This window comes from Rana temporaria, chromosome 12, assembly GCF_905171775.1.
Source record: "Rana temporaria chromosome 12, aRanTem1.1, whole genome shotgun sequence".
Classification (NCBI taxonomy): Eukaryota; Metazoa; Chordata; class Amphibia; order Anura; family Ranidae; genus Rana; species Rana temporaria.
Window position 1 is genome coordinate 36,662,292 of NC_053500.1, and position 12,353 is coordinate 36,674,644.

Sequence of the window (12,353 nt, forward strand, 5' to 3'; positions counted from 1 at the left end):
AAGCAGCAGCAGTAGTATTAACAGTAGTAGTTGATACAGAGTCATATCACATGGGCAGGAGGTGCCATGATGAACAGCAGTAGGAATAAGAGTATATAGAGTGTTAAACAACTGCTGACATAGGTGTATTGACTGGGCGGCAGCAGCAGCTGAAGCAGCAGTAGTAGTATTAACAGTAGTAGTTGATACAGAGTCATATCACATGGGCAGGAGGTGCCATGATGTACAGCAGTCTTAATAAGAGTATATAGGGTGTGAAATAACTGCTGACATAGGTGTCTTGACTGGGCAGCAGAAGCAGCAGTAGCAGTATTAACAGTAGTAGTTGATACAGAGTCATATCACATGGGCAGGAGTTGCCATGATGTACAGCAGTCTTAATAAGAGTATATAGGGTGTGAAATAACTGCTGACATAATTGTCTTGACTGATCCAAAGGAGTCATGGGAGAAAATCATGTGGTCAGATGAGACTATAATATAATTTTTTGATCATAATTTCACTAACCGTGTTCGGAGGAAGAATAATGATGAGTACCATGCCAAGAACGCCATCCCTAATGTGAAGCATGGGGGTGGTAGCATCATGCTTTGGTGGTGTTTTTCTGCACATGGGACAGGGTGACTGCACTGTATTAAGGAGAGGATGACCGGGGCCATGTATTGCAAGATTTTGGGCAACAACCTCCTTCCCTGAGTTAGAGCTTTGAAGATGGGTCGAGGCTGGGTCTTCCAACATGAGAATGACCCAAAGCACACAGCCAGGATAACCAAGGATTGGCTCTGTAAGGAGCATATCAAGGTTCTGGCGTGGCCTAGCCAGTCTCCAGACCTAAACCCAATAGAGAATCTTTGGAGGGAGCTCAAACTCCGTGTTTCTCAGCGATAGCCCAGAAACATGACTGATGTAGAGAAGATCTGTGTGGAGGAGTGGGCCAAAATCCCTCCTCCAGTGTGTGCAAAGCTGGTGTAAAACTACAAGAAATGTTTGACCGCTGTAATTGCAAAGAAAGCCTACTGTACCAAATATTAACATTGATTTTCTCTGATGTTGAAATAGTTATATTCAGCACTGTAAATACATCAGGTCCGGGGCTTCATCAGGGAATGCATGGCAAGGGACCCTTCAGCGCCCTGAACCGACGACGGGTGCCAGAAAGTCACCGCCGATCCAGGACTCATTCATATTTATGAATGTGAGTCTGTCCACGGAGTCTGTGGACAGACGGGTCCTCTTGTCCGTGACCACCCCACCTGCCGCGCTGAATGTCCGCTCAGATAGTACGCTGGAGGGGGGGCAAGACAATAACTCCAGCGCATACTGAGCGAGCTCGCGGCAGGTGTCCAATCTGGCAACCCAGTACTCCATGGGGTCGTCGGTGCTCATACTGTCAGAAGCACCGACGGACGCCATGTAGTCTGCCACCATGTGGGCCAGCCGCTGGTGGTGACTGCTGCTGCTGCTGCTGGTGGTGGTACTGGGTCGCTCGGTTTGGAAGAACATCCTCATCTCTTCCATTAGGTCCCCTGCTCGGCTGCAGCTGGGTGCAGCCACCTGCTGGGTGAGATGAGGGGGGACAACTGGAGGCCGGGGAGTTGCCTGCTCCAACCGTCTGACAATGGCTGCCTGCAGTTCCTCCATCCGGTGCTGCCTCCGGCTGGCTGGGATGAACTGCTCCAGTTTCCCCTTGCACCTGGGATCCAAAAGGGTGGCCATCCAGAAATCATCCCTCGTCTTGATGGTCTTAACCCGGGGGTCCCTCCTGAGGCATCTCAGCATGTGGGCAGCCATGGGGAAGAGCACAGCCCGCTGTGACTCCTCAATGCTGGCCAGGTGAATGAGGTGCGACTCTTCTTCCCTGAGGCGCTGCTGGTCAAACTCAGACATGCCCAACCCCCGGACTATCGGTGCCCCCAACACCGGCTCTCCCTCCTGACCAGGCCCTGACTCCGGGACGACACCAGCAACCACCTCCTCCTCCTCTTCATCATCATCCTCCTCCTCCTCCTCCTCGTCCTGGCCCTGGTCTCGGTGGAGCATTGCTGACTCCTCCTGCTCCACCAAGGCACTCTCCCCAGCCTCGAGCAGGCGATCTAGTGTCCTCTCCAGCATGAACAGTATTGGCAGCACGCTATTGAGGCCAATTTGCTCACTGCTGACCATCTTGGTCGCCTGCTCGAAGGAGGACAACACTTGGCAGACCTGGTTTATCTGCCCCCACTCCGCACAGGCGATGAAAGGGAGTTGTGGTGAAGCCCTCTGAGTGCCTAGTTCCATCAGGTACTCCCTCACCGCCCTTTGCTGCTCCCACAACCTCTTCAGCATGTGGAGGGTGGAGTTCCACCGCGTCACACTGTCCACAATCAGCCTGTGAAGGGGCAGATTGTACTTCCGCTGCAATTTGGACAGGGACGCGGTAGCGGTTGGGGAGCGCCTGAAGTGGCTGGCAATCCTACGCGCCTTTGCCACAATGTCACTCAACCCTGGATAAGTGCGCAGGAACTTCTGCACCACCAGGTTGAGGACATGTGCCAGACAGGGCACGTGCGTCAGACTGCCAGCATGGAGGGCGGCGAGTAGGTTGCTGCCGTTATCGCAGACAACCATACCTGGCTGGAGCCTTCGGGGTGTCAGCCACTTCTGGACCTGAGCTTGAAGTGCTTTCAGCACTTCTTCTGCAGTGTGTCTCCGGTCCCCTAAACTAACAAGCTGGAGCACGGCCTGACAGCGCACGTGCCCCACACTTGAGTAGCTACGGGGGCGCTTGCTGGGAGGCTCAGCAGCTGCGGAGACAGTGGCTTGAGGGAGACCAGCAGTTCTCCCCTGGACACCCCGGGGCGGCACCACAAGATCGGTTGCCGACGATCCCTCACCGACGCCTCGGAGGGAAACCCAATGGGCCGTGAAGCTGATGTAGCGTCCCTGCCCATGCCTGCTGGTCCAGCCATCCATTGTCAGATGAACCCTGTCGCTGACAGCGTGATCCAGCGACAGGGTTACATTCTGCACAATGTGCTGGTGTAGGGCAGGGACACCAGTCCTGGCAAAGAAATGGCGGCTGGGGACACGCCATTGGGGTTGGGCCTGCTCCAACATCTGCCTGAAGGGGTTGCTGTCAACTATGTTGAAGGGCAGCAGATGTTGGGCAATAACCCTTGCCAGGAGCCCATTGAGGGAACGCACACGTCGGTCTCCAGGGGGGAAGGGAGTGGTGCGGTCAAAGGCGTCTGAAATCGACGCCTGGCGCCGGACGGCAGTGCGGGACACAGACGTGGAGGGTGCTGTGGAAGTAGAGGTCTGGCTGCCGGTACCAGTACCTCTACTAGAGGGAGCGGGGGGGCATGACCTGCTGGAAACAGATGAAGATGTGGCAGGGGCTGCTGTACCCTGCTCACGTGTGGTGGTGGCGCTGCTACCACCACCACGCTTCATCTCTTCATACAACGCCCAGTGGTTTATCCTCAGGTGCTGGTTCAGGGCTGTGGTACCCACCCGAGCCAAACACTTCCCTCTCTTCACCCTCACTTTACAAATCCGGCAGATGGCCACGGTAGGGTTGTCTGCCACCAGGGTAAAGAAATTCCAGACAGGTGACTTCAGCACCGCCCTCCTGTCAGATGGGGTGACGCTTACTTGCACCTGCTGGGATTCGGTGCGCACAGGTGGAGCTGCCTGCTGCTGCTGCTGCTGCTGCTGCTCCTCCTCCTGACACCTCCTGCTGCCATCACCAGTGGAGACCCTGACGATGGTCTCCCTGGTGGTGACCTGGCGCACCGTTTCACCAGGGTGCCTACCTTCCCCGTCGTCACTGACGTAGTGAGCCGACGCGTCAGATGGCAACCATGATGGGTCACCCTCTTCGCCCCCAGAGATGTCAGACCAAGGGCTGAGATGTGTTGGTCTGAGGGAACCACGTGACATGGAGCCTCTAGCCTGGCTCCGCTGTCCCCTCACCCACGCCTGGGTCTGACTAGGTGCTGCTGTTTCCTGCACCAAAACAGCAGCACCAGTTTGAAGGGATGTCTCTGGGATACTGCCAGCAGGTATCCCATCCTCCTCATCCATCCCTTCAAAAAGGTCCTGACCATCAGGACAGAGCTGGAGGTCTGCCTGATGCATGGCCTCCCCCAAGAGATCCCTATCACTGTCGCTGTCGAACAGTAAGATGCTGGACTCTTGGGGGCTGGGGGGGGGTAGTACAGGCAACGGTGTAATGGTGGTACTACTGTGAGTCGGGACCGACGACTCAGTGGCACTGCTGTGCCCCATGTAGTCCACCACTACTTGAGCCTGAGATGGCAATATCGGGCGGCTGCCCGATGGGAAGAACTCCCGGATCAGGCGTACTCCCCTTGCACCCGATCCTCTACCACTAGTAGGGGCACGAGAGGTACCCCGTGCTGGCAGCGATCCAGCACTGGGAGTAACTCCCCTACCCCTGCTGCCACGGCCACGGATGCCGCTCATTATTGCTGATATGTGTGTGGGGGGGTTAAACTTTATTGGGGGGGAAAATGTGAACAAAATGTGTTTTTGTGTTTTTTTTACAAGACAGGCACGCAGACAAAGACGTACACAGACAGCTACTAAACTATAAGAAAAGTAGTACACCAGACAAGGACTACAAAATTAAAGAAAAAAAAAAAAAGCACTAAACAAACACTAACTTTTTTTTTTTTTTTTTTTTTTTAAACACAAAACACAGACACTAAACACACACTAAGCTAAGCTAGATGAAATAAATGTACACTAACAGTGTGTACACTTACTACACAAAATTTAACTAAACTGAACACAAAACTTAGCTTTTATAAAAGCTCTTTAGGGAAAACTAAACAAAATTTGAACTGAGATGCCTATCAAATATCACTGAACAGCGAACCTGCAAGATCTAACAGTAACACAAGATGAACAAAACTTAGCTTTTAGAAAAGCTCTTTTATAAAGCTCAGATCAATATGTGTTCTGAAATCTCTTGCAAATATAACTGAACAGGGAGGATTGCAGGATCAAACAGTAACACAAATGAAAAAAACAGCACAAAACAGCACAAAACGTAGCTTTGAAAAAAGCTCTTGGGTCTATTGCTTTGAAAAAAGCAGTTGATATACTGGAAAAGATCCACTGGAATCACTAAATAGCAATGCTGGTGATGATCTAAATCAATCAAGAACAAAGACACAGGAAACCAGGAACACAGAAACAGCCTCCACACTCTATAGCCAGCTTCTGAATCTGCAATGAAATGGTGCTGGGAGTGAGCTTATATAATGTCCATGCAGGCAGGTTCCTATTGGTTGCTAACCTGTGACGAGTGTGGAAGGAGAACTCTGATTGGCTCTGATGCAAAAGGGCGGAGCAAATAATCGCGCAATATTCCTATTGCCGAATATTCGCATTGCGAATATTCGGCAATATAAAATGATCGCTTCAGCTACTCGGCCCAATGGCTCTAATCATACCAGCAATGCTTTCAGACGTCTATGGAGATCACTAGGATGTGATCTGTTTTAAAAATGAAACTGTAAAAATCGCTCTGATGCGGAAGATCGGGGCGAGGAAAATAATCGCGCGATATTGCGTTTGCCGAATAATCGCATTGCGATCTTTCTGGAAAATTCAATGAACGCTTCAGCTACTCGGCCCAGGGTCTCTAATGATACCAGCAATGCTTTTAGACGTCGATGGAGATATCTAGGATGTGATCTGATTCAAAAAAAAAATTGTAAAAAATCGAATATTCGGAATTGCGAATATTCACCGCGAATTTCGAAATATAGCGCGATTTCTCGAATATGCTATATTCGAGTCGAATATTCGCAATGCGAATATTCGTGAGCAACACTACTTGTGTTGACACCTCATGTTTAAAATAACACCTTTAGTTTTTCAAAACAAATGGTGCAATACCCACGTGTTTTTTCAAAACAATTAAAAAAAAATTTGTTTATTTCTGTTTCGTTTCTGTTCGTTTATCGTGATTCGTAACGAGTCGTAATTTCATAAGACGTTAGTTATCGTATTCGTACTCTTTAGTATTTTCGTAACACTTTTTTTTCCGTTTCTGTTTTTTTCTGTTAGTTTATTTTTCGTTGAATCTAGATTAGTATTTTCGTTATATTTTGTATTCTGCCGCGTTCGTATTTTTAAAATGATTTTATTAGTTCCTTCGTTTTTTACGTTGGTTTAATTTTCGTTGTTTTGCTATTCGTATTTACATTATATTTTCCATCATGCCGCGTTCATATTTTCGTAAGAAATATATCTTCGTTGCTTTATGATCATTCGTATTTTCGTGTCTAATTTCCTTTGATTGTAAAAACTTACTTTTGTAGATTTTATTGCATTCGTAATTCTGTTACATTTTACGTTTATTCGACACACTACTCGTCGTAATTTTGTAATTCGTACTTTACTGTGATTGACTTGACTGTCTTAGTTAGCACACACACCCTGTCTAGAATGAAGTCTGACGTAGAAGAAAACTAAAATATGTCAGATATTACAAATACAAATCTAGAAATTAGATGCACTGCAGTCTAACACAGAAAAAGACACAAGGAGCCAGGAGGTAATGAGAAAGAAGCTCATTGGGGGAAGGAACAAACCTCTTCAGAGGAAAGGGACAGCGCTCAGTGGCTATTGGTCAATGTCCAGAAATATTTCAGTACTAACGAAAGCTAATTTACATTATTTCGTATTTTCGTTGTTTTCATTTCCGTTTTCCCGAAGATTCATAATTTATTTTTCGTTAGTTTTGATTTTCGTTTTTTATTCTTTGTTCGACATTTCGGTTGTTTTCTTTTCGGTCTTCGAATATTAGTAAGTTTGCATTTTTGTTCATTTTGTTTTTCGTAATTTTTTTTTTTTGGGGTTCGGTATTTTTGTTGTTTCTATGTTTTCGTTTCTTTCTTCTTTCTTTTCTTCATTGTTTTCCATATTCGTTATTTTGAAAATATCGTTATTCGTTATCAATTGCGCTAAACCGTTCATTCATTCGTATGTTAACGAATCAACTAAAATAACGAAAATTGACGGAAAACGTATTCGTAACTAAAAAAATTGCACATGTCTAAAAATGTATGTTTGGTATACATTTCAGAATTTTTAGTCAAATATCTATTACATTTTTAGTTATCCTGTCTCCAATAAGAGTGCATGCGCCTGCCAGCTGAGAAAAGGGTTTGGGGTACAACAGCTACAGACATTTGTGCCTGAAGATGATTTAAGGTCCGCTGTGGAAAGACGTAAGAAGGAATATGAACATTACAAGAAAAGGTAAGACATTGATGTAGGATGTGTATGTGTTGTGGTCCTAAGAGAAATAATGGACGATGCTATTATATCAGGAACGTCAGGCTAAAGAAAGCAGTCCTTGCTCTGGGTTACAAAACTAAAATATTGAAGCCAGAGAATTATTATAACAACCAGATAACTAGCATTTTAATCTGCAATGGCAGCCTCTGTTTCCCTGAACACAGTGCCCAGGGGTACAGTGACAGCTGCACTCAGCAGGCTTTAGCTGTCACTGAGCATTATGGTGTAAAAAATAAAACAAAAATTATCATTTTATTTTCATACTTTTGCCAACTTACAACAGTATTAAAAATGATAATCGTATTAATTAAAAAAAAATGCCAGGTGTTTTTTCACCTTAAAGGGGTTGTAAAGGTACAATTTTTTTTCCCTAAATAGCTTCCTTTACCTTAGTGCAGTCCTCCTTCACTTACCTCATCCTTCCATTTTGCTTTTAAATATCCTTATTTCTTCTGAGAAATCCTCACTTCCTGTTCTTCTGTCTGTAACTCCACACAGTAATGCAAGGCTTTCTCCCTGGTGTGGAGTGTCATGCTCGCCCCCTCCCTTGGAGAGTCAGGATGCCCACTATCACACAGCTCCTTTCTCTATCTGCAACGTAGAGAGTGTCCTGACTCTCCTGTGGTCCATACCAGTCTAAAGGGACCCCATGCCGTTTTTTTTTTTTTTTGGCATGGGGTTAGCCTTTAAGATCCATGCCAGACCCAAAGGGCCTGGTATGGATTTGGGGGGGGGGGGGTGCTGTTTTTTGGGGATAAATTTGGAGTGAGGTTTCATCCGTTCCAGAGCCAAAGGAAATGTTTTCATTGGTCAAAGGACAAGTCACATTTATCTCAAAGTCGGATCAAAATCAGATCCTGTTAAAGTTGCATGGGAGTTGTATCTGAAGCCCCAGCGCAAAGTCAGTTCAGAAGTAATTCAACTTATGCCGCGTACAGACGGTCGTTTTATGCGATGTAAAAAAACAAAGTTTTTAAAAACGTCAATTTCATTGACCGTGTGTGGGGGAAAACGTCGCTTTATGTCTTGTAAAAAACGACAAAAAAAAATTTAAGCATGCTTCAATTTTATGTGTCGTTTTTCAAATCGTCATTTTTTGTGTCACAGAAATTGACCGTGTGTAGCAAAAAACTACGTTTAAAACAACGTTTTTGAACCCGCTAATGCCCAGAAGCTAGTTATGAAGCGAGCTTCAATGGAAAAAACGTGGTGAACGTAACCTCGCTTTGCTAGAGCATTGTGAAAAAACGATGGTGTGTAGGCAACGTCGTTTTTGAAACTTGAAGTTTCAAAAACGTTGTTTTTTACTTCACAGAAAACGTAATTTTTTTACATTGCATAAAACGACCGTCTGTACGCGGCATTACGTGTTGGATCAGTGTAAACATGACCTTTTAGCTTTGACAATAAAACCTGGAAGTTTATTGGTTACAATGCACAGCTGCAACAGATTCTGTGGGCACCAGTTCTAGCAAATCTCCCCTTGTTAGATGTTTTAAAAGGTTATTATTGTAGAAAACATAAATTGCACCAAGCTTGTCAGGTATTGCCTTCAACACAACTCCTTATTTAAAAAAAAAACTGAATAAAAAATTGGGTTATATATTGCATTAGCACTAAAGTTCATTTTATTCTGAAAATATGTGTTTGAGAAACAGTTGCACAAATATGTGCGACATAAAAATTTCAACTGCTACCATTTTATTTTCAAGCCTCTGCTTTGAGAAAATGTATACCGTAATTGTTTGGGGGTTGAGATAATTTTCAGCAAAAATGCAGATTTGAACATGAGTGTGAAAAATTAAGGGCACATCCATTCTGCGCCTGCCATCTGAGCAACACTCCTTGTCCTGACTGTTGTCTCCTTAGATTGATCGCATATGTACTGCCTTGGCTTCTTCTCTAGGTTACCTCCATAACTAAGCCCTGTGGGTGGGGTGAAACATGTCAGGGGGCATGGATTGGATGGAGCTGGGCTTATATGGTGTGCAGTGGCTGAGATTTTTCTATACTTGTTCTGTGGATTACATGGAGTTAGGGTGGACTCCTAGCATGACCTGCACCCTCAGTGGAACACACCAAATGGGGGACATAGATGCCGGAGTGGAGACCCAAAGGTCGGTTTAGGTTCACAAGTGTAACGGCTAGGCAAGACTAATCTGCACTGCCATCTTGTGGACAAATAAAGTTCTGCAACTCTGTAACATTGCCAAGTTTTTTTTCCCCCCATCATACTTACCTAGGTGGATGCAGCACTGGTTCGATGTGGCATCTGTCCCCCGGCACCCCATATACTGAGAACCGAGCGATTCTCACAGCTACCCGACCAGAGAGCTGCTGACTGTCAATCACCAGCTCTCCACTCTACTCTTCCATGCTCACTGGAGCGCTGAGCTGTGGAGAGGCGGGGAACGGCCGTCTCAGGCTCTCAGCGGCTTGCTGTGAGGCCAAGACGAGTGTCAGTCCAGGCACCTGGTGGATCCAGACTTTATTGTCACGATGACATGGTGCCTGGACTGACTTCTGTGACGTCAGCAAAGAGCGGACTCTTGTGACCCACAGGAGAAGCCCAGCCAAACAAGCTTAGGCTGGACTTCTCCGTTAAAGGATAAGTTCACCTTTGGGAATGTTCCCAGCACTGCAGCCGCTGCCCCCTCCCTCTTAAAGCACTATGCCTCGGGTAGGTACTCAATTGAGGCAGCCAGAAATCAGATCTGCCAGCTGGACTTTCTAGCACCTAGCTACTGTGTCTGCGCTGTCAATGGAAGATCTAAAGCAGGGGGGTATTGGACACCCCTCTCCCCCCTTATCTATGCTCCTACTACTAGGTATAGGCAAGGCAAGAGGTTGTATTTTTCTGAAACTTTGGTGAAAATTAGGATATGCAAGTTCCTCAACCCCAAACTCGCTCATCCATGTCTTTATGGACCTTGCTTTGTGCATTGCAGTCATATTGGAACAGAGAGGGGCCATCCCCAAACTGTTCCCACAAAGTTGGGAGAATGAAATTGTCCAAAATGTCTTGGTATGCTGACATCTTAAAGTGGTTGTAAAGGTTTGCTCCCGTGTCACTGTATTTAATTGACAGCAGCCAGATCCAATGGCTCTCGCTGCTATCAATCTGTCCATTGATGAGAGTCAGCGGCTGAAGGCGCTGGGCTTGTGCCCATCACAGGAACGAATTGGGTGCAGGTAAGTAAAAGGGGGGCTCTGGGGGGGAGCTGTAGCAAAAAAGGGTTTTCACCTTAATGCATTGAATGTAATAAGGTGAAAAACCTTTAAGGGTTCCCTTTACTGGAACTAAGGAGCCAAGCCCTACCATTGAAAAACAACCCCACGCCATGATCCCCCCTCCACCAAATGATTTGGACCAGTGCACAAAGCAAAATCCATAAAGACATGGATGAGCGAGTTTGGGGTGGAGGAATTTGACTGGCCTGCACCTCAACACCAACCAACACCTGCTACCAACCACCATCCGATTGGAGTTGGACCACTTGGCCTTCAGGAGAGGGATTAAAACCCATCTCTTCTGAGGGCAAAAGGGTTTCACCCAGGTAATGGATACAGCGCCCAGAGGCGATTCAGTTCGCATGTGTTGCGCTATATAAGTTTTTCACTCACTCACTCACTCAACACGACAGAATGCCTTTGGAATAAATTAGAGTGGACACTGTGAGCCAGGCCTTCTCATCAAGCATCAGTGCCTGACCTCACAAATGCTCTTCTGGAAGAATGGTCAAACATTCCCATAGACACACTCCTAAACCTTGTGGACAGCCTTCCCAGAAGAGTTGAAGCTATTATAGCTGCAAAGGGTGGGCCAACTCAATATTGAACACTACGGACTAAAGACTGGGATGCCATTAAAGTTCATGTGCGTGTAAAGGCAGGCGTCCTAATACTTTTGGCAATATAGTGTATTTTATATTTTCTAACTTAAAATAAATCAGTTATGCTATTATACTCTCTATGGTCTTTTCCTCTCCCTGAGCTACAAAACTGTGATATTGGTTACTGATTATACAGCACTTTTGCACAGATAGCACTTTAATGCCACATTTTCTGAATGGTCTTTGATGCACTTTATTTTAATTTCATTTATGATTTGATTCATGAGTTGAATATGTAGCACTTTAGCACAGATAGCACCTTATTGGTTAAAACATAGAATTTGGGTTGGCACTTGAAAAGGGAGCGCAGCCTTTTACAGTATTTTCCCCAAAAATTTGTAGAACATCCCCTCTTATAACTTCATATTTATAATGTTATTTTTTCTCATATCAGGGAGCAGACGGATAATATACCCTTAATAATAGCACCATCCAACTCACCATTAAGGTATCCCATTCATGGCGTCCAAGTCAAGCCTCTTAGCACAATCCTATTACCAGGTAAGTACTACATGGGACATGTTGGGACTAAATGCCAGCCAGTGACTAAATGTAGTTCTTATAATGACACGAGGTAATACACCGCTTATCATAAAACATACTTTTTTTTAGCTTCACCAAAGAGTTTAGGGATTAAATAAATGTATGAGACCGCTAAGACTCTATGACAGACACGGAGAGCAATAGACAAATGCAGACCGTCATTGTACTCACTAATAGTGAGAAAGAGACTAAATGAGACTCATGTGATGGACAAACACAGAGACAGTGATAGACACCGCAAAGCAAACAGAGCAGCAAGGTACAGGGATATTACTTACAGGGAGGTAGACTATATTGGGTTAACCATGCAGAGAGATGATGTGTCAACATGGCAAGATGAAAAAAAGCATCAAAGAGATCGGTATGCCCAGGACTAATGGACTAAGCGCAAGACCCCACAGGATGATGGTGATATCGGCGGCGTCTGCGACGGCAGTCTATGCACGTCCACACAGTACAACTTGAGGTGTGAGAGGGGTGGGCCGCAACACATTTTGAGGGCTCCATCCCCTTTGTCACGCCTGCCCAACAGGAGGAGAGACTTTTAAGCCTGGCTAGAGGGCGGAGAGAGCACTGCAGAGCTGGGCTTAGTGATACCAC

The 12,353-nt window shown here is 46.0% G+C and overlaps 2 protein-coding genes across 3 annotated transcripts in view; both read left to right on the forward strand.

Annotated features, from left to right (window-relative positions):
• Positions 1-12,353, forward strand: part of PHB (prohibitin) — a 657,015-nt gene that overhangs the window by 336,960 nt on the left and 307,702 nt on the right. The gene's annotated exons all lie outside the window — the stretch shown is intronic.
• Positions 1-12,353, forward strand: part of LOC120919550 (beta-1,4 N-acetylgalactosaminyltransferase 2-like) — a 73,897-nt gene that overhangs the window by 27,892 nt on the left and 33,652 nt on the right. For both annotated transcript variants that reach the window (XM_040331756.1, XM_040331755.1), the window contains exons 2-3: positions 7,135-7,278; positions 11,605-11,711. In XM_040331756.1, the coding sequence (XP_040187690.1) occupies positions 7,135-7,278; positions 11,605-11,711 (251 nt within the window). The remainder of the gene's footprint in view (positions 1-7,134; positions 7,279-11,604; positions 11,712-12,353) is intronic.